The 23,032-nt window shown below is 44.0% G+C and overlaps 1 protein-coding gene across 1 annotated transcript in view; it reads right to left on the reverse strand.

Annotated features, from left to right (window-relative positions):
- Nucleotides 1-20,573, reverse strand: part of GMNC (geminin coiled-coil domain containing) — a 40,196-nt gene extending 19,623 nt beyond the window's left edge. Inside the window, exons 1-2 of the mRNA XM_009883421.1 lie at nt 20,382-20,573; nt 2,892-3,063 (exon numbers count right to left, since the gene is read on the reverse strand). Of these exons, the coding sequence (XP_009881723.1) occupies nt 2,892-3,063; nt 20,382-20,573 (364 nt within the window). The remainder of the gene's footprint in view (nt 1-2,891; nt 3,064-20,381) is intronic.
- Nucleotides 20,574-23,032: the final 2,459 nt, after the last annotated feature.

Below are 23,032 nucleotides of genomic sequence, written 5' to 3' on the forward strand. Positions count from 1 at the left end.
GCTCTTATTTCAATACCCGCTGCTTGCTCCCTTTCCCGCCAAACGCGGATATAGCCATTAGGATGACTTGCATCCTGCTGCAAGCAATGTGTCCGATCTTTACCCTACAAAGGTATTGTTTAAAGGGCTCTGAGGCTTTTGAGCAAACTGGCCTGGCAGGGGGACTTTCAACTTCCCCTCCCTTATGGGCGCAACAGCCTGTGTTTGTAAACAGAGCCTTAGAGGAGTAGTGGGAGCCACTAGAGGACTGTCAGCTAGTTAATTGGATGTCAGCTCCCTGCCGGGGATGGAGGCTAATGAGTCATCCTGCATAAAGGGAACGGCCCTGAGAGAAAGGCAAAGAATTGGACAGCAATAATCACATCTACAGAGGAGCCCAGAGCCCGCCTGTTGGGATAAAGGCAGAGCAGCATTTGGGGACAGAGGGTTTCCCTGTTTGGGTTTCGTCAAACAGAGATTAAGCGGGCTCTGAATGTGTAAAGTTGAGATGTTATTGCTGGTGCATGTGCCGAAACATGTGCTCGTGCGCACGGGCGATGGTCTAGGATACAATATAAACGTTTTCAGTCCATGTATTTGGGTTGCCTTTGTTTTCTGAAAAATACAGGATGATCTTTTAAAATGAAAGAAATCAAAATGGTATGCTAATGGAGAGTTTAATGCGGGAAATGGCAAAAAGGAACAACAAAAGGACCATTGCAATCATTACTTTAAATTAGGAAGTTACTCTTGTGTTGTGAAAAGTCAAAGATCAAGTTCATTTTGCTGAAAACTGTCTTCTAAAATGATGAGGCTTTCATTGACACGTGAACCTTTCAAAAAAAATTTTTTTTTTGGAAGTTAACGTTTTGTGCATAAATTAATTTTATTTCTAGGGACATATTGATTGAAAATATTTGAGTGTAGTTACATGAATAGATAGGGGATTCTTTTTTTTTTTTTTACATCTTTTTCAAGAGGGAAACATGAATGAGAGAGAAAGATTGCTTATTGGCATTAAGTTGTGTAAAACAAGCATATGTTACCATTTAAAACCACTTTGTCAAAGGAAAGAGTAATAGGGAAATAGTGAGCCACACACAAAAAGGTAAGATAAAGATTAAAAGAATCATAGAAAAGATGGCTGTAAGAAATCCTGAGAAGTCATTAGGCCTATCTGCATGCCCTAAAATGAGCTGCTCTCTACCTAAGCTGTGCTCGATGAGTGCCTGCCTAGCCAGCTCTTAAAAAAGAGAAGATTAGAATATCCCTTGCCAACTGATTCCAGTACACCACTGTTCTTACCTGTGGAGATTTTTCTTGATGTTTAACTTCAACCATACCTGTAGCAATTTAAGTCTGTTGCTTCGTGTTCTACACTCCTGGGACATAAAACTAATTCCCTTTGCCCTTTCAGCAACCTTTTCCGTATGTGATACCTTAAATTTTCTTCAGAGCAAACAACAAATTATTTTCCACCTCTTTCATGGTGCCCAGATCACTGGTCTTTCTAGAGTCTCCCCACAGGATTTTCTGTAGTTGCTGTTTATTATTTCCTGAACAACCGGGAGAAAGCAGGGAAGGTAGAACAAGACCTGCTGCAAAGAGAATTTGTTAGCCAGGAGAATGTTGTGGGCAGGAGCTACTGCTAATTGGAGTGTCGGAGAAGGGGAGATGGTGCTGGATACAGCTAAGCCACAATTGTCATCCTAAAGCTTCAAACACTTCTCAGTCCTCTGTGGCCCACCCTCATCTTGTCCTCTGTAGCACATAAGCAGTGCGCACCCTGATCCTATTATAACTCATGGCAGTAGCACCAGGAAGACCTGTATGCCTCAGTGCTCTTAAGTCATTCAAAAATGGCAATTCATACGGGCTGACGGCCAACTGAGTAAATGAGGTATTGGCTTCTCTCCAGATTTATGCAACGTGCTGGATTTTATCGGTGCTTCTCTGAGGTTTTCAGTATAGGCAAAAAAGCAAATAGGCAAAGTGGTGTTTCCCTTGATCTGGAGTCCTCTCTAGATACAGTCCAGAACTGTTCTGAAACAGTTGAGGAGATACTTCGTCTTGTTTCTAGAATTGCTGAAATATTGCATAGTGGCCTGGAACTGTGGGATTTCGTGGGTCGGGAAACTGTTTTGAAGGCTGTAGGTCCCTCAGTGGCTGTGGCAATCATAGGAACTCCTCTTTGCCCCAGATTCCTGTTTGTGCCTTCTGACAAGGTAGCTCTTTTGGAGATAAAGATTTCTAATGAGCCAGTATGTACAAGAAAAAAGACAGCTTGCAGAGAGCTGGAGGGATAGCGTAGTTCCAGTTACCCAAGGGAGGATGAAGCACTGTGTCACCTCCTTCCAGAGCAAGAGAGAGTGACGTTAGCTGGATAGCACGGTGTATTTACCTGGCTGCCGCTCGTGCTAGATCTGATCTGTGGGGCAAAATCAAAAGGCTGTCAATCCTGCACCAAATTAAAACGGAATCATGAGAATTAACGTGCTTTATAAATGCGGGTTAAGCACACTATAAGCACACCGTAATTACAGTCAGCTGCCTGGCTAGTGCAGCCCAGTAGCACTGAGCTTAGGCATTAAGTTGAATATACAATTAATAAGAGCTTATATTAAAGGCATTAGGCATGTTACAAAAGCTTTGTAACAACAGAGTGTGACCCAGCCTTGGACACAGAGAATGGGGTTTTGTGTGCTATAATTAGCACGCACAAAACCTCCCCATTAACTCGACAGTTTTCCATTTATTCTTTAAATAATTGAGCAGTGCAAAGTGCTCTCGGCCCATCCGAGATGGGAGCTGTGCAGTCAGCATGGAAGCGTTGGGGATCTCAACCTTGTCTCCCTTCGGGCAACCTGGGCAGTGCCAGCTGGGCGGCTGAGATACCTGCCAAAATCACTTACCTACAAGGTCAAACTCTGCCCGCACGCTCCCTATGCCTGCCTGACCGATACCAGGACTGGCACGCAGAGTTGCAACCAGCCATCTGAAAAGCTGCTGCTCCTTTTTCGCCTCCTTACTCTCCTGAAACAAGTGGATCTCAGTGCAGAGAATGGGTTTGACCTGTTCCAGGACCTGAGAATTAAGGGAGAGGAGCAAATGCAGCAGGATGGAAGGAATTTTCTCGTATGTGAGCTGAAGTGTAAGAAATTTTGCATTGAATTGAAGACCAATATGTCAGTACTTGTGATCTGTGAGAGCTGGCATCTTTGGGATCACTCTGCAGGTCCAGGGCAGAGCTGGAGAAAGACTGTACAAATTAAAGGTAACAAGATGCAAAGGTTGTGTGAAGGAACAGGTCTGTATCTTTCATCTGAACATGAAAGAGGGGAGAAAAGCAGAGCCTGAGGACTAATGGAAAGCCTTTTGGAGGCAAACAGTGTGCAACAGCAGTTTATTTGCTTTGAGTCCCACATGCAGCTTAAAATTCAGATGAGACGTAACACATGGTCTTTTGGGGGCATGTTATCTCCATGATGAAGGTGGGCTCTGAAAGTTAAGGATGAGTAAAAAGATTTGTGTTCGCCTTCAGCTCAGACGGAGTGTGGCTCTGCTGATTAGCTTCTGCTGCACTCCACTTGCAAGACTTGCATCTCTAGAGCCGCTGATCTTTGGGACAGGGCTGGCGGCGTGTGCAGACCTGTGGCAGTGAAGGATGTGGCAGTGCCCTGCAGTTGCTAGGGCTTAAGGGATGCAGACGTTGGATCTCCTCCCTTCATCCACTACACGCTGATTTCTCCTCTTGCATTTCACTAGGTGACCTGTGATAGATTCTTTCCCACTAAGCAGAACTTCCCTTCTTAAGAGGGGAGAGATGGCTGAGATGCAGTAAAATGCCCAACAGGGTCTTCCTGTGCTAGGACCAGCGCCTCTGAAACTTGGTAGCCAGATACAGAGAGCATCCAGAGAGTAGCACGCAGTACTTCTGGCCAACAGCTGACACTTTATTCCTTCTGATTGACAAAAGTAAAATTCAGCCAATTCCTAACTCCGAGTCTGTCATGGCAGAACCACATTTTACACTTAGGTTGTCCTGTTTTTCCCCTTAAGATTTGGCTTATGCCTAATCCCCTCCAAAGCCCATCTGTATTCTCCAGGGATGTTCCTCTCTATCCCTTTTTTGCTGTCATCCTGCAATTTTGGTGACAGGCATTAATCCCAAGGAATGTTATTTCTGTATTCTAGTGCTCACCTGAGCCAGAAGCATCTGTTTTCAAGGGTCGGGTACCTCACAGATAAGGTGACTCTGTTTCCTGTTATAAAGAGCAGCCTTCTTTTGCATTCCAGTTTCAAAGTTTTGCCACTTGCAGAAAAATTCTGTATTTCCGTGTGGCTGCACACAAGATCGGAATCATTGGATGAAAAGAATTCCTTATTGCTTCCTCTCTTTCCTCTTAACTATGCAGTCTGTGCTGGAGGTTTTTATAAAGCGTGCAATTCTAGCGGCTTTGGCTTTCCTGTAGTGCACGAATATGTAATACAAATGACATCTGTCATGTTTGATTTGTTCTGGTGCTTAAGTTTGGGGAAGAATAGCTCCCACTTGTGATGGGAAGTTTCGAGTATCTCCCTCTGTGTTGAACTGTCTTGCAATTTGTTATGGTCAGTAAAAGGGGCTGTTCTTTGCTGAGGCTGAAATAGAAGTCCTGCTAATGCACTAATTGCTAGTATGAAATACAAAGGCAATGATTCTAGAAGTTCCTGAGCTGCAGATTCCTCGTGACTAGGAAATTATGTGGTTGAAGTATCGCCCTGCTGTTGCACTCTTCCCTGGGCATCCTCTACTGGCTGCAGAAGAAGACAGGTTTTAGAGCTAAATGATCCATTGGTACTGTTGTATTTACATATTCATGAAGTTTCATTGATTAACTTTCACCCCTTCTCCTCAGAATAATAGCTGGAGAGTTAACATTATCTGGGATTTTGCCAGTGATGAGTTAGAAAAGATGACTAAAATAAAATGTTGCAGCCTAGACAATCGTTTACTGTCTTATCCTCATCTTGAATGGTGAAAGAACGTAAAACATCAAAATTCTTACTAAGTGATGTTTTCAAAATTAAATTAGAAAATGTAATTAGATTTGCTTCCTATTTTTGTCTGCCCTACACGTCTGCCCTGGGTTGTCTTAGGTTGTGTCCTTCTGTGCCACCTGGTTCTTGGCTATCTGTCACATCACTCCCTGCCCAGTGTCACAGCCTGTACTGGGGGTGCAAAGGCTTTCTCCTGGCCTGTTCTTGTGACCTGTGGCTTGTTTCCTCATTATTTTTCCCTTTAAAAAAATTTTCTCTCGTTACCTGAACCTCTCAGTTTCTACTATTCTACCTTTTGTTCTTCGGTGTGGGCATAATTAATAATTTTATAAAGCTGTTTGGGAGATAGTTTGCATGAAGCATAAGCAAATAAATTATTCTTATTTTGCTTTAGATTGTATAGGGAAAGCAATGTTTGTCTAGATATACTCTGCTGCACATGTACTTTTTATTTGAATGGTATATGGTTTTGATATATATATGGACACATGCATATATGCCCAATCTGTTTGATCACAAGCGTGTGTGCGCTGCTGGTGTGTGCCCTGAGTCCAGATAGGTTTCATACGCGGGGTCTGACTGTCTGATTGTTGCTATTATGCTTCAGAGTATGTTTTCAAAAATAATTTCCTGCCACATTCCTGACTGTATTTGTAGGCTGAGTTTATCCTCTTCCCTGCTGTTCCATGATCTGCCCCTAGGTTACTAACAACCCCAACAGACAGCCTGGCTCATGCTACCTGCTGCTTAGATGCAGATTAACTCACTGCCAGCCATATGGACTACCGACTTCACAAATTCCTCTCCTTTTGCTTTCTGCTCTCAGAAAAGTTAATGGACAGTTTGCTGGTAAAGAAAACGTAAAACAAAACCCCGAACCTGGTGACATAATCACCTGGGCTTAACACAACTGGCCCCTCCATCTGCCTTTGCACTGGGATTTGTGCACATAAAGCAGAATATGGTGCGGTGCGCAATGCGGGTTCCCGTTGGTGACTTTCCCTTATGGCATATGTACTTGTTTACAATACAATGGAATTAGACAAAGGCGTTACACATATATTGCACGCTGATAACCACATATGACCTTATATTCTTAAAAAGATCCCTTAAGGCTTTAATCAGTAGTGACTCTTGTGTTGTCATTGGTTGCTTTCTCTGCTGCCGTCTCTGGCCTGGGCACTGGGGCTTGAAAGCTGCATCGCCTTAAGTGTTATCAGCCCGGCAGGCCATGTTTCAAGGTGATTTTCATGGTGAGTTTACAAGATACATATTTGGGAAGGGATAGATGTGAGGCCAGAAAACCAGAGATTTTTCAGGAGGTGAAGATGCTGTGACTTAAGTAAGGAGAGGGCTAGCAGGGGGTCTGGGTTACATTAGTAGTGGTGCGTCTCCAGTTTTTATCAGAAAACTGAACTCTTTAATGCCAAGTACTGACTTCTAAATATTATTTTCTGTCTGTGTTTTAGAGGTGGGGAGCCAGGCTGCTCAGGAATTACTGGGCTGAGTGTCAGAAGTGCTCAGGGCCAGCACCAGCAAGTGGTGGTGCTGTGCTGTGCCCGTGGTGTGCTTGTGGATCCTGTCCAGGCTGAGCGCCCATCAGCACTGAGTCCTGGTTGACTCTGCTCGGGCTTCTTGCCGTCTGGGGCAGATGTGGACATCCAAAAGAGGTGGTAGCGTTAGTCTGTGCTCTCAAAAGTGTGGCGTGCTGTCTGACATGGAAGTGAAATATGCCTTAAGGGGCATCAGGCATCAGTCACAAAATACCTTTCTGTCACTGCGGCGCTCTTGTGTTTGAGACGTAGATTACAGGCACTTTACCTCCAGTCACTGGTGAATTACAGTTTATATCTGCAGTTTGTAGCATGTGTTTATCAGCAGTATGTGCATTCACATACAGGTAATCCTATATATATAAATAAGTTGGATCCTCAATTTAACCCTGGAGTTAAGATTCACTATGCATCCTAGCTTGTAAGCATTAGCTTACATAGTCTTTATATTCCTTTGGTAAAGGACTAAATGGTTATGAAAACGAGGAGAACTAAAGTTGACCCGCTGGTGTGCAATGATGCAGTTTGCGTAACTGCTGGGCACGTTCCAGCAGTGCCGGGTTTTACGAGTGTTTATTTTCTGAAGCGCTCCTGGAGTGGTTTGTTCTTTGAACATTTTGGCAAATAAGAAATTTAAAGCTGTAGGAAGAATCAAGTGAAAAATACAATTTAAACTGTTTAAAATTGAAATAGGTGGGGGTTTTGTTTTTGCAATGTTCTCTGCCCTCTAAATAGGAAATATAAATATTTTTACAATCTCTTTGATTTTCCCTTGTGTATTGCACCATAGAAATTCAAAGTTTTGGACCTCATCTAGCACTTTGCAGGCTACCACTTTTCCTCTTCCCTCCAGAAATTTAAGTTTTACTAACGCTTTGGGGTTCTCTGAATTTTTTAGTCTTTGGAGGGGGGAAAAAAAAAAAGAAAAAAAAAAAAGAAAAAGAAAAAAGAAAAAGTCCTCAAAATAAAGAGCATGGTAGTCTAGCTTCCCCAATGACAGAACGCAAAGCAGGATATAATAAAAAAAAAAAAAGAGACTAAAGTATAGGTAGTCCTTATTTTCCAAATGATTGAGGGGTTTTCATCAAAGGATTTTGAGTATTTCTTTTTAGAAACAAAATGCTTTCCAAATATCACAACTTGGGATTGTCTTTTGAGCTCTATTAATGAACATTCACAGAAGAGGGAGGCATCACATGTGAGAAATACAGGAAAAAAAGGAAAAAAAAAGAAAAAAAGAAAAAGAAAACGTTGGGAGTTTCACATCAGATGGTGTACTGAACTTGTCAGATGCTCCGGTTCATGCCTCGAGCTGTGGTTGCCTTACAGAAACTGGTAACATAAACACATGGATTCTGGCTTCACTTTTTATTGAAGGGGATTTATAAGTGATTTTTAAGAAGTAATGATTGTTCTGAAAGAATATATCCATTCTTACATACTACATTTTGTAGTGTAAGTGCCTTTCGGTCGGAGGCGAGTCTTTCTCCCGATTTTATGTAAGCTGGTGATGGAGAAATGAGATTAAAGGAAAGAGCTGGTTCCCAGGTGGATTCACTGGATGGTTCTGCTGGAAGTGTTGATGCTGAGTCTTGCCTGAATAGAGATGGATAGAGCTATCCCTTGTTCCTGGGATGCTGGGGAGCTAAATAGCTGGGGTCACCCGTCCTTGCACTTGCAGATTCTGTGACTGCAGTATGTCATTCTCTGCTGCTGGATGGGTTTACTTGTGTGACTGAAGAGAAGGATCCCGACTTTTCTGCCTTTGAGCTTAGTGATGAAAATCCCTCACTGTCATCGCAAAACTAGATTAAATGTTTGTGGTGTTATTAATTATTTAGGACTGTCCTTTGACTTCCCTGTCTTGAGTCAAATGGGTCTCACCCCTGTGGGTGTGCACAGCTGTTGTGGCTGTCTGAGGGAGCAGTTTGGGAAGGATAGTTTGGGGAAGAGGGAACACAAATGTCTGTCTCTAGTCTTTGGGGTATGGGAATTTTTATTTAATTGTAAGGTTTGAAATGCCTCTTCAGCGAGGAGTGAAACCTGGACAGTGGCCCCAAGGTGCCAGCTTTGTGTGTGGCTCTGCAGCCAGTGCAGTGGCACCTAGGGCTGGTCAGAGCAGCAGTTCACCTGGTTACCCCACAACGAGAGCAGCGCATGAAGAGAGGGGGCTCATTGCTGTTTGCTGTGCTCTGCGTGGCTTACGGGCACTCTTAGCTGACTGATGGCATGGTCAGAAAGAGTGGACACGATGTACCGTTGTAAGGTCTTTGGCTTTCTGATAATACATATTTAGCTTGAGTCCCCTGTCCCATCCTTGCGTAATGAAAATTTCTCAGCAGGATGGTGACTTGTACTGTGGCCCCAGGTCCTTGAGAGGGGGGGCGAGGGGGGAAGGAAGAGATTTCTGTATCAGCAAATACCTTGGGAGTGGATGAAGGATATTTAGTGAGCACGTGCAAGCCGCCATGAGAGCAACAGGTAACCAAAGTCTTAATGAAACCCTTTGACAGGAGGGTAAGGCTGGCTGGCGTGGTCACTGGCGCTCAGCTCTGGTGCAGACGCCAGCCAGGCCCTGCTGAAATAATCCTCTTAGGCAAAGAAAGAGTAGAAAGCGTTTCCATCTGCTGCATGTTCTCTTTGGATGCAGCGTTTGCTGTGTCCAGGTCTTCTATGTTTCTCCCTGTCTTCTCTCTCTGAGGCATGGCGGGAGATCTTAGGAAGGGAGAAGCACTGGAAGTTGTAGCCTTCCTTATTTGGACCTGGATGTAACGATGGATATGGGAAGGAGAGCAATAGGAATTGGTCTTCCTCACATGAATCACTTTGAGTGTGGGCTGACAGTCCTAACAGCCTGCCTTGATGCCTCTGTTCTTGCATCTCTGCTTTATTCCTCCTTTCTTTCATCTCCAATGCTGGATCATGCTGCTTTTCTCTTGTTGCCTCCTTAGACATGTCATGTAGAGTCACTCTGCTTTCTACAAGCTGTCTTCTAAAGCTGTGCTGATGGTTTGGTACCTCTTGGGACTAAACAGATGCTGAGAATGATATTTCAGGATACTTCAGTTCTGGTATCAATAATCCTGAATCCAGCCACCTGTGTGTTAATGCAGAGAAGGACGCTCTGATCTAGATCTGAATTTTGCTGATCATAATTTGAAACAAATCTTCTGCACTTTTTTTAAAAAAGGAGTTACAAAATCAGATTTCCCACTGAATTTGAAAAGCCTGAGCAGAGCTTCTCTCTGGCCACTGTGAAACACAGACCTGGGGTGGTATTTGATGCCTTAAGACTCTCAAAGGCATGTGTAATACACGAAAACCATGGGTAAGGGTTGGCCATCTTCAGTCTAAAAGGACATGTCTCTGCGTTTTCAGAGAAAGAATCAAGCATTTGTAGCCTGGTTTTGCTTCCACTCCTGCTTCTTTAATTATTTTTTTTCTTCTTTTTTACTCTTTTTTTTTTTTTTTTAATGTTGTGGACAGTCTTTGACACTTACATTGTGGCATTAAATTAAAAGGTTTTTAGTCTAATGGCCTACAGCATCCTCAGCGTATCGTGTGCTTGCCATTCTAGGAGAAGCTGGTCTTAGTCATGTGGTTTTTGGTCTTTGTACTGGCCAGGTCAGGTAGAGGAGCAGCATGTTTATTTCAATATTAAGCCGTCAGCCGATTATAGCAATATGTTGTAAGGAAAAAGAGGTTCCTGAACATTATTAAGTCTTTAGTTCGGGATTAGGAGGTTTTAAGACAGATTTAATTAAACAGAGCAGGGACAGCTTTATGAACCTGAAGTTGGGGTTAATTCGCTCCCCTAATGTGCTCCATTTCTTGATTACGCAAAGATGAAACAAATTCCATGTCCTACCTGGGGAGCCCCGGATGGGAATGTGAAGTTTCATCTGCAGACAGTTCAGTGCCCTGTCAGCGAGGCCATGATTAATAACCATGTCAGGGGACTCTTGGTGATGGAATGAGATGAAATCGAGCCGTGTCTGACAGGGAGCCAGTGCCACACTGGGTGCTTTCATGGAGATGGTGGTCCTGGCTGAACGGACCTGATAAAAGAGGCCCTTCAGAGTTGCAGCAAGATGGGGAAGAGCAGAGTGGGATCCAAAAGTTGTCAGGAACTCATGATTAATGGAACCAGAGATAGGTGTTTATTTAAATTTGCCTTTGTGCTTGGCATGTCTCGGACTCTGATGAGCCCCTTTTCAGTAAAGTGGTGAAATGGGTCAGACACAATTAGAGCTTACCCCAACTGCCACCACCACGGTAACCAAACACAAACAAACCCTTTTCAGAGCTGTTTTGAATTTCTGATGGTTTTTCACTAGGTGATTCCCACTTTGGCTTATTTCTGCACCCCATAGTTCAGTGTTCAAGTGGCAAAAGATTTGCAGACGGGAACACTGTGTTCCACCTGGCAAGCTTTTCCTCTTTAAACCTGTATTCATACAGACATGGACCTTACATTTGTGAGTTTCATGCCAAATGCATACTAAAAAAAATAAACGTGAGAGTATTTTATCAGGAGAAATTAATGAAATGCGTCTGGATATTTGGGAATATTGCAGTGAATTTTGTGTTTTGTGGAATTATGTGCTTACAGAGCTTGAAACCCAAAAGGGAGCACCTTGCCTCAGACACCATATAGCTCTGTCAGTTTTCTTCTTCTTTCTACACTGAGGTTTTGTATGTGATTAAAACGTTCTCTCCCAAAAGGCACCTGCCCTGGTTTTGAGTTACTAGGAGAGCTGAGTTACTGTGTGTGAGACAGTTCCAGTGTTTAACCACTGTTATTATTTAAAGTTTTCACGCTCTTGCCTTAGTGAGCAGTAGCTTCCAACTGTTGAATGAAAGATCCTATATGTACCTGGAACTGGAAACATGTTCACACGCAGCTCTTGGTCTCACCTCAGTCGTCTTTTTTTGGTAGACTGAACAGACCAATCTCTCCACCTCTGGCAGGTCACAGTCCTCTGTGTCTTTAACCAGTTAGTATTATTTTTATATTTAACCCACCAGTGTTTCCCCAGACCGCAGCCCCCCTATTTTTACACAAAGCACCCTCCTTCTCTCCACACATCCTGAACATTTTGTCCCAACAGCGTAGGAGGAATTTATGTTGAGTTTCTTGCCTACTGTGTTCTCCAATTCCTTCTAAGCACCACTGCTGTCCAGAGTATTGTACTCTCCCTCAATTTTGCATATGCAGGTAGTAAAATAAATTTGGGTTGAATGGGCCCAGCTCCCAGAGAGGTTTAAACCACTTTCTAATGTTTATTACTCAGAGAGATCTGCACATTTCATTATCGGCACTTTTATGTTTATTACCGGGTTATTGATAAAAATGCTGAGAAGTATTGGACCAATACTGGGCTCTGCAGGGTGCTGGGATATCCTCGGGTAAGTAAGTGTGCATCACCAGATCTTGGGATGGTGCATTCTTTGCAAACCCAGTAGTCAGCACTTGAACTGCCTTCTTGTATCTCTTCTAGGCTTATTCCTCTGGTTTCTCAGTCTGAACTAAGTCAAGTCATACTACAAGTCTGATACTACACAAAAAAAGATGGTTCTTAATCCAAATATGCCATAAATGTTGGCAAGACAAGGGAAAAGTTGGTTTCCTGTTTTGTATTTCAAGTTTGTACCTGAAAGGTACAGCTGTGAGTTTTATTTAAAAAAAAAAAAAAAGTTTTAAATCCTCTGGGTGAACTGAAAGTAAATGAACATGCAAACCAAGTTTCTGTATGCTTTGCATCTGTTTTCTCCGTTCTTTTTCCAAGCATCTGTATAAATCTGATGGGAGTTCCTGTGGGCCATCACAGCTGAGCTCTCAGTCAAGGATACAAATGAAACCCAGATTTGCAAAATGTGATTTTAGAAGTACTCTGCAGTTAATGCACTATCAGCCTAATAATGATGCTTTCAGTCAGACCACTTTATGCACACAGTACTCAGGGAAAATTTTAGGTTGGGGAGGAGTCAGGGTTTGGCTTTGTGTAATATTCTGAATGCATCTTGGGACAGACTTGATTTTTTCCCTGGTGTGGTGGGTTCTTGTTGTGTGTTTGTGTGGTTTTTTTTTGTTTTGTTTTGTTTCTGGAATACCAAACAGCTTGTTTGTAGCAAACTTTCGACATGCAGATCTGGACTCTGGCCCTGCAGACAGTTAAGGAAGGGAAATAATGCCACCTTATGTCCTGATTTGTCACTGCCGAGCCTGATATTTGCTTCAAGTCAAATGCATTAAGAGCAAGGATGCTGTGAACTGAGTTCCCCCTGCTTTCCGGAGTTACTTCCACTTGGTCAGAAAGAATATGAGATGAATGTGAAACGCTTGGTGTATTGGTAGAGATTTGGCAGCATCAAAGAACAGGAGAAGAAAAAAAAAAGAAAAGGAAGATTCAGTCATCAAACGCTGCCAAAGTGATACCGCAAGTCTTCAAACCTGTGAATGTTTACATAAAACATTTCCTGGGTTATTAGTCAGTGAGATATAGTCTATAAATGCAAAACAGCTTAGGCAAGTGTTGCTGATTCAAAAATTAGCACATCAAATTGAAAAGATTTTTAAATGACAGTAAAAGTGGAACTGCATTGGAAATGTGTATTTACAGGCAGTAGACTTCCCTTTGCTTTTTGCTGTTGCTTTATATTTCTGCTGTTTGATTAGGGTTTTCTACAGAAACCTAAATGTTTTAGACGATACAGTTATTATCTGTAATTTAGTGTGAATGTATTTTATAGAAGTAGTTCCAGTAGCAGAAGCTAATTGAGCATTAAAATGGCTAGATTTAAAATTAACATTTAAAACAGGTCTCTGATTATTGGTTTATAGTCCCAATCATTTGGAGGGGAAAAAGCGTGATTTAAGAATTAAGGGATACAATTCAAGTTTCTGCGTGTGCACATCACGTTTCGTTACTTTATTCTGCCGGCATGGCAGGTAGTGTTAGCCCTTTTTTCTAAACACAGGTCAGATGCCCACTTAGCTGATCGGCTCTGCAGTGAAGCATTAAAGAAAATTGGTAAATATTCTGGATTTACTAGACTTTTTCTTTAGAACAAAGAAGAGATTATGTTGTAAGTTAGTGTGATTTAGGTAAATATACCTATATAAGCTTGGGGTTACAAACGTGCAGTCAGTATGTGACTTAGTGGCTGCTCTCTTCTAGGACTAGAATACACTTCTGGAGTATTTCTTTAAAGTTGTGGTGTTTTCACCTGCGTGAAAAGGATTTGAAGATGTGTGGGTGCCACGTTGGTCGATAGCTCCGTCCATACCAATCAAAGAGGTGGAAACACCAACTAACTCAAATAGGCTTTGGATCTGACTTTACCAATGACTGGATTGAGGGTAGGCATACCCTTCCTCTTCCAGGTCCCCCAGAGAGCCGCCTGCAGACAGTCACCCATCTGTTTAACAGCCAGGAAAGTTTTGTGGGTTTGGGATGGATTTTTTGTATGTTTTATTTTGTTTTGTTTTTCTTCTCAAGGATTATTTTTCCTGCTTCCTCCCTTATTTTTTTTTTTTGTTGGTGCAGAATCGCAACCGACTGCTGTGTTTTCTTCAGTTTTCTATTGTGTCCATGATAGAATGTATAGATACTCGGATGTGTGCCTTCTCTTTACTTACTGAGCAATCAAACTTACAGTTCTGAGCACAAGTGACATATAGTATAAGCAAAAAAATGCACCTATTTATATAGGAGGGACTTCGCAACTTGTGAGAACGGTTTTGCTTTATTGGTTCATGCTGTATGGAGAAGCCCTCTCTGCTTGCGTGTTATTTTGTTACGGACTTGAGAAACCAGATGCAACTGTTTGGCTGATGTTGACTGCTCATACTGGGTGAAAAATGGCAGTGAATCAACACATCTTCCCTGAGTTTCTAGTTGAGAATGATGTGGAGGGCAATCTACTGAAAGACCAATTACTGTTTTGCTCACAGAAAGGGGACATAAACCTGCCAAGTGGGTGGTGCTGAAGTGATTGGAACTTACTGAAATAAGCAGAAGTTGAATGTGATAAACTTAGAAAATGGATGGTCAGATAAAGCTCCTTAAAGTACAAGGCAAGACTTCACAATAAAGACTTCCGCACCTTTGATACAAAGGTGGTTCTCCATATTATGAATTTTCTGTTAGGGATGTTGCTATGCTGCTCCAAACAACCTCACACACACACACAGATAACAAGCAGGTTTAGAAAATAATGCAACAGGAGAATAGAAATACAAAGAACCTAACACCGAAGGGTACAAAGAGGTCACAGCTACAATTTTGCATATATGGAGCTTGCAGAAAGTATGAATTTGATGAAACTCCATGAAACTTGGGAGCAGGCATGTGTGCACACTGGATCCTGGCAGAGGATCTTCTGCAAGGGATGGTGACCTTCAGAAAGGAAAGATTTGTTTCCTGTAAGACAGTGAGTTCAGTCTCCCAGTGGGACAGGCCTGCTTTTGGTTACCTGCTACATGTGTCGACATAGGGAAAAAGCGCCATAGATTGGTGTCCATCAACTTTTTTATATTGCCACAGTAGAACTTGTTAAAAATAACTATGCAGAATCATAGCTTTAGTGGTCAACTGAATGATCTTGCACAATTCTCTGGAAGACTATACAGGACTCTTAATTCAGCAGAACTTCAGAGCAGCAGAAGTTGTGCTTCCAGTTGCACTTGCCTACTCTTCCTTTTCTCTTCCTCTCTCTTTCCTGGGTGCTGCATGCCCAATATCTCACAGCCTGTGGAGGAAATATGGCCCTTTCCTGCAGAAATGGGCACTCGAGGAGTATTTCATTTCTTTCAGCTGGTGGAAAAAAATGGAGTTTGATCTTCCAGTTTTACTACAAGTTTGGAGTTTGATCTTCCAGTTTTACTACAGCATGGATTTGTTTTTCCTCGTACACGGATTGCATGGTAGGGGGTGGCTGTTGTCTAAGCAACTTCTTTGTGATGGAATCCTATAGAGAGAAAGGAAAAAAGAATCCACTCACTCTCCCGCTTTTGTAATCTCGTTCCAGGGTTTTGGCATCATCTCTCTCTGTATCTGTTGTGCAGTTTAGAGAACGTTTTACTCTGCCTTTGCTATCTTTATGCCCTCATGGGCTCCTCTGTAGGTAACACCTCCTTCTTGGATCAAGTTCATTTTGTTTGCTTTCCTCCTGAACCCTTATCTTCTTGGTTAAATAGAGTGCTGAAATAGTTGGCAAACTTTGGGCATCTTTAATTATCATTAGCAAATTGTTGAGAACACAGTGGACAATTGACGGTCTGGTCTTCAGAGTGCCATTAAAAGAGATTAGAAAAGGCTGTTTGTGTGCGTTGTACAAATTTGTTTGTTTTCAAGCACTGAGAGTATAATGAAAATGTCCCAGCCAGGCTTAGCTGTTGCCGTAGTACCAGTCAAAGCCTGGGACATACGAGTGAGGCATCGTTTTTCTGGGTTACCCAGGACCTCTGGGTTACTGCAGCTGGCCCTTCTGAGCAGAACGCTCACAGGGCAAATTAAAGCTGAGTGCAGACTGACCGCCCTACCTCTCCTCAAACCTGCCCAGGAATGTCTGCATGGCAGTTGCAAATGGATTAGGAAGCTACTTGTATATAACGACATCACTTAATTATATAAATCAATAATGTACAGGGCAAATATCTCAGGTGGATAAATGCATTACCTCCAGCAAAGATCAATAACAAGTGCTTTAGTTAAGAATACAAGAAAAAATAATACAGTCTCAAACATCCTCAAGAGAAGTTTCAGTTGGAGGTAATGAGTGCTGAGCCTGTTCTCATACGCAGGGGGTTAGGTCTTTCAAAGTGTTTGTTTTGTCTAATATAAAAATACATTCTTATTTTATTATGTGCAAGAACTCCTCTAAACATTTGGTGTCAGTAATGTCTTATGTCTGAGGAGTTTTTCAGGATAAATCTCCCGGCACCAGTGTGTGTAGAGATAGTGTGGTGAAACAAGGGTCAGAAGGATGGGGCCCTGCTGCTGGCCATAAGTCTTCTGGCTCAGTCTAAATTGCTGTGGAAAGCTCTTCTGGTTATGTGTGTCAAACCGGAGAGGTGCTGGAAACATCCTTCACGCTTTGTAGAAATTCATCTGGCTTTTCTCTTTGTGTTACCCACGTGTTTCTCACAATGAATTTGTCACTCCGTTTTTGGATTCGCACATGAGTTTGAAATATTGAAGTGGAGCTTGACAAAATGTCTTAGATTTCTCACTTTCATCAAAATTCTGAGTGGTGGTATTTCACATCAATGATACGTTCTCTGAGGCTTCCTTGGAAATGTGCTGACCCCTGGCAAACGCTTACAAACCTGCTGATTTCAGGCTTCTCAAGAAGTCTGGTGGGTTTGATATGATGTCTCATAGTATTTTGCTGAAAGTTTCACAGTTGTCTTGCTTGTACGGATATCATCATCCAAGCTCTGCTTAGGTATATATTTTAGTGTAAGGTAGAAGTAGTGGCTGTCTGGAGAGGGTTTCCAACTCCTCTGGCAAAATACACTCTTTGCGCTCCGGCATTGTGTTTTGCTTAGCTCAGCTGCCTAATGTGTGTTGCCACAGTTCATTGTATGAGACAGCTTGGATATCAGAACCATCTACTCCTGCATTTCCCCACATTGAAAATGTTAAGGACTGTTTTTGACAGAGCTGAGAATTATGCTGGCTGTACAAACCACCAAATGATTATTTACATCACTACCTGCTATTATAAATAGCACCTGAAAGACCTTACATATTAGAGACTGAGGATCTCCTTGCCAAAAGATGTTGTAGAGGCTAAACTTTCACATGTGTTCAAGGGAAGATTGGAGAAGTTTGGGAAAGAGAAATCCAGCCAGGGTTACTAACCATAGAAAATGCCCCTCTGACTTGGGAAGTTCCTGGGCTGAAAATAGCTGGAGACTGGAAGAATTCAAGGGAAAAGTATTATATGCGTGTGTGCTCTGTCTAGCAACTGTCATGGTCACTGTTGATGCTGGGATGTTTGCTTAGGTAGGTGTTCACTGTGATCCAATGCAACTAACATTATTATGTTTTATATAGAACTTCTTTCTATTAACCTATTTTTCTCATAACCTGACATTTTAGTTTTAGCAAATACTGAGTTATCAGATGATTTGGGTACGGCTTGGGATATTTCTGTTCAGAGCTGAATGAACCCTTTGAAGCTGCAGACCTTTGGACATACAAGTGAATCTAGATTTGATGCAAAATTTTTACTTCCTTAAAAAGTACTGTACTAGTGCAAAAAATAATGTTTGGACTTAGTTTCCCACAAATTATGCCGCCTCTCCTGTGTGGCTGCTATGCTTTGGGCTCCAAGGGAAGTCCCTGTGTGAATCCTACAGCAACAGTTAACAAAGCTACTGTCCACAGCTCTGTGCCCTGGAAGGGCAGCAGATAACAAATGTTGGGCATATCTTTTAGCCCCTTGGCCGGCCTAATATTAATTGATCCATTGATTAAACCAGATTTGAGTAGGATACCTGACTACCTATTGCAGTGGCAGAGGTGAGGGCACGTTTCCCCTTTGCTGACCTCCTGTGCAGGCAGTGACTTCCAGCAGCGGATCTGAGTAGCTGCTGGTCAGCGTGTGCTAGCTCTGCTGGGACAGCAGCTGGCCTCTGGGAAACCACAGCGAGAAAGGTGGTAGAGGAGGGAGAACAAAATGCTGACCTGATGGCATGATGAGGCAGTAACAACATATATGAGAATTTAAGTTTTTGTTGACTTCATGTGGTTGGTTTATGCAGAGAAACTGTAACTATCAAAGTAAGATTCGGAGGCAGGAAGAAGGTTCAACAAAAACAGGTTGAGAAATGTGTTTTTGTCCATTCCTGCAGGTCTTCAGCCCCATTGCTGCAGCATATTTTTGCCCACACTCTGATGGAGCAGAGTGGTCGTTTCACGTGGTGCTACACATGATGCTGTTCTTCAGTCCTTCCTCTTTTTTGACCCCCTAATCAATTTTTTCCACTTTCATTTGGGAAGAAAGAAAAGGTTGGGGGGGAGGGAGAAGCAATTTCTTTTTAATTGCTTGTTTGTCCTTGTCTACTCTCCCATCCTTTCAGATTTCTCAGAGCAGGGTTGGGGGTGTTTTGTCTCTCTTATTTTCACTGGTACCGATGGGGAAGAATGACATTTTCTGCTTGGATGGAAACCAATCACTTCCCCAGACCCCCTTGAAAAAGCTTAATTTGCTCAACTAGTCAGTATTCCGTCTTCGTTAAAAAGTCCCAGACTGGAATTTGGATTTAATCCTTTGACTCACGTTTTTCCTTCTCTCCCCTGTCTTCCACATTCCCACTTACACTTTCCAAAGTACTTTCCTCACCACCTTTTTTTTATTACCGTGCACTCAAGTTACCCTTAGCTCAGGAGCAAAAAGGACAAAAAAAACACCCCACAAACAAAAGCAAATAAAAAAGCCCCTCACCAAAGTAAATAAATAAGTAGACAGAGAAAACAGGCTGCTAGTTCGTTTTCTTCTGCCTTTCCCTTAAGGCATGAGGTAATGCCAAACTATTCAGTGTGTGATGCAACTGCCTGATGGACATTCAGAGAATCCCAGCAGTGGCAAAAACAGAGTTTACCCAAGCGCGAGTTGGCAGTGAGACCAATCTCTCCAACAAGAGGCTATTTAAAGCCACAATGTGATGCATTTTTAACATTTTTATTCAGCACAGGATTTAATTGCTCACTGACAAACCACCTAGACGTTTGTGCCTGGGTGTTTGTGACTGGAATCGTTTGCTATCTGTGTGTTGTTTCAGAGCTGTTCAGTTGTCGACTGAGAGACCGAGGCAGGAATGAGAATTTGTTGCCTTAGCACTTGCTGTCTGAGATGGGTCAGGAAGGGTTTTACCCTCTGGTCATGTCTTGCCTCTTCCATTTTTCTCCAGTTATTTCTTCCCAGCGACCTTTCCCCTTTGACCAGCTTGCTCGCAAAGGGTGGTGGTGAATGGGGTGTGAAGATGTACTTGGCTGTGTTGGCCCCACCTAGAAATGAGAAGCTGTAGCACGGAGAGGTCAAATGTCGTGCTGCAGGATGCAGGAATAATCTGTGACAGATCGAGGAATAGCCGCGGTTCCTGACTTGGAGCCACCAGGATGACTTGGCTGTGCAGATGAGCTCTGCGCTAGCCAGCAGCAGCACAGCCATGGCACAGCCTACCACCAGAGCTCCACAGCTTGCTCTCAGTCTGTGCCCCTATGGATTAGGCTGTTACCGCATCCTCTGTAGCTATTTCATGATAGCTCATGTATATCCAGTGTTCCAAGCCTTGAACGAATGTCACTACATGGCAGAAATATGTTGCATATGCTCCCCATCGACGGCACACTACGATCCTCTGTGCATCACCTGCACATTTCTGTCTTTAATTCTTACCCGCTTCTTCAGAAGTCCTCAGGTTGGGTTAATTCTACCAATTAAAAAGCACAAGCACTTAAGAAACGAACTGCATCAAAGCTATGTTGTCTCATAGGACTCAAAGGCATATTCAAGCCCTCTGCTGAGTTGGGGCCTTGATGTCTGCCGAATGTTCTGACATCCTTGGACCGGAGTAGCTCTGTGCAAGTCAGTGAAGGACGATGGAGCTGCACATGCAGCTCAGCAGCTTTACTTCATTAGAGCTATCCAGGCGAGTGAGCCTTTGCAATATCTTTTCAGAGGTATCAGCGGCAAGCTGGTATTTCCAGCAATTAAAGCCCAAAAGTAACCTGTTTGTTTACTAGTGTGGGCTGGTGGCAGTCACTGTGTCTTGCAGTGCCTCAGTTTCCCCACCTGCGCAATGGCAGCAGTGGTGGTTGTCTTCCTCTGCGAAGCCCTGGGAAGCGGCGGGTGCTCGGCTCCCTGCAGGCAGGCGCTGCTGGATCCCAGGAGGTCGCTGGGGGACTGATCATCCGTGTGTAGCGGAGACGGGAGGAAAGTCCAAGAAATCGCAGGCAGTCCCACACCCGGTAGCCTCCCTCCCATCACGACACAACTTCTGGTACTCTTTGCTTAAGTATTAATTAACAAATGAGCCAATCCAGAAGCACTTAAATGATTGGCTTGGGTGGACTGTCCGTTCCCTTGAGGCTTCTAGGCTCTTTTTTTCTTTTTTCTTTTTTCCTTTTAAATGAAGGCAACGTGTTAAATGTGGTGACTGTGTTGACATTGCACAATATAGAACCACCCGCTCCTGTATCGGGTCCTTTCGCTGCCTTTGCATAGGAAGTTACTGCAGAAACATGTTGCCGGGACGTTGCACTTTATGCCATCTCGTTGTGTGGCAGGAGTCCAGGCCAGCACCCGGGAGCGAGTCAATGTATGAGATTAGTTTAATCCTCTCTCAGAATCCTCTGATGGGGAGGGGAAGGACAATGACCTAGTGCCAGCGTTTATTTTGTCCACAAGTTCGGTTTGAATAGGGAGGAGAAGGTGGTGGTGGTGGGGAAAGGAGAGAAAAAAACCTTCCTGGAGTTCATTGGGTCTGGAGTGGTGCCAAGCCCGGGGGGTGGCTTGAGAATGGGGAGGGAAGAAAAGGGGGGAAAGAAGAGCGGAATGATGATTAGAAATCACAAATGAAAGAATCCCGAAGAGGGGGGAGAAGAAAAAACAACAAAAAAAAACCCCTTCTCTGTTTCTCTGAATGTCTGTAGGGAGGAAAAAAATTCCTTGCCTTTTGTAAGGGTCCTATTCATTAGCAGATGCACTTGGCTCTGCTGCCAAGGGAAAAGGAGCACCCTGATCAGTCCTCCCCTCTCTCCTTGGGAGGCACCTACTGCCTCAAATTTGGTGTGAGAGAAAACACCATCTCTCCTGTGCCGAAGCTTCTTTTGTGCTCCTGTTTCTTGCAGGGCTCTTTGGTCTCTTTCTCCTTTTACTCCAGCCGCACCCTCACTGGCTTTCAAAGGTGGATGTGTATATGCGTTGGCAACTCTTGAGATCGTTGAAGACAGCTTCTCCAGTCTCCTTAGCCACGCAGAGTCACAGCGTGTAGGAACGTGCCCTCTAATGCCTCACCTGTGCATTGCTGTCAATGGGGAGCTGTTCCACGTAGACCCAGACCCCTCACGTGAAATCACCAATGCACAGGCTCCAAATCCAGGTGGGACTCCGAATTCTGTGAGGACTCCTGGATGGCTGGGCTGTTTGGATGTCTACATGGTCAGTCAGCCCCAAACCTGCGTTGTGTGCCTGCAAGCACTGGGGCTGGAAGACCCACGCTTGCCCCAGCGGGGCAGGGGCACGTGCTGGGCTGGGTGTGCACCACGGTGCAGTCTGGTAGCAGATCGCCTGAGCTTAGCTCTTTCTTCCTCTGCAGATACCTTCAATGTGAGCAGTCCTCAAGCGAAGCAGCAGCGGTGCGCCCGGGAAGGAGCAGGCTGCAGGGCATGGGTGCCATCCACAGCAGGCTTTGCAGGGGATTTAAGTGGCTGCTTTACAAGGGGGGCTGCTCCTGGCCCTACCTCTGCCACAGGAGCCTGTGTTAGAGCCAGGAGACATCTCCTCTGGTCTTACCTCTCTTGTGGAGCTATTTACAGTGCGTTTTACTCAAATTTCTTTTCTGCAGGACAACTGAGGAGCGTCCTGTACACAAGCCCCCAGGGACACCCAAAGAAAGTGCATCTGTAGCCTTCTGGGCTTAATAGCATTTTATTCTTCCTCTTTATGTGTCCTTGCAGCTATTCCAACATATTTAAAATAGGAAAGAGCATTACCTATATCCTGCTCTCTCCTTTATGCAAAAAGCAGCTTTTACATCAGACTGCTTTCCCTGGGATGCATCACTGTAGAGTCCCAGCCAGGCAAGGGCCACCGTTCCCCTTTGCTGAGCAGGTCTCGAGCCCCATCTCTCCCCACCGCAGCTGGCCCAGCCAGAGGTTCCATCTCCAGGGTTCGCTACTGGTGAATGTGCTCTTTTGTTTCTAAAGCGTGACGCTCTCTTTTCTTTCAAAACGCACTCGGGCAAGGTTCATCCTCCGCTTAATGCCGTGGCTTGCTGACTAAGGCGCACACCTTGGACACCTCTGCCTGCTGAGCATCCCAGCTCCTGCCAGGGACTCAGCTGGAAGGTCTCAGCATCAGCAGCCAGCTCCCATCTACCTCTCCTCCTAGATGAATCTTGCCTTCCTGGGTGCAACTTCAGCAGGGAAACTGGCATTTGCTGCTCTGTCAGCAGCAGCTCTGTCCCTGGATTCTTACTTTTTGGGCGTCGCGGCTATACGGCTGGCATGTGGAAAGCAATGCCTTCTCTCTGCTTCCCCGGGCAGTTTTGAAGGTCCCTGAGGGCAGTCTGTCTGTGTACGTGGGATGTGACCCTCAGCGCTGTTATGTCTCGTCACCAGCATCTGTGCGTCCCTTGGCAAGGCTTCTTGCGGTCCCTGTGGCTTCCCTGTCCATGCACCGAGAGCCCCATCTTGCGGCGTGACGTGGGCTCGCCCCGCACG

This window comes from Charadrius vociferus, unplaced genomic scaffold (genome assembly GCF_000708025.1).
Source record: "Charadrius vociferus isolate BGI_N301 unplaced genomic scaffold, ASM70802v2 scaffold214, whole genome shotgun sequence".
NCBI classification, from domain to species: Eukaryota; Metazoa; Chordata; class Aves; order Charadriiformes; family Charadriidae; genus Charadrius; species Charadrius vociferus.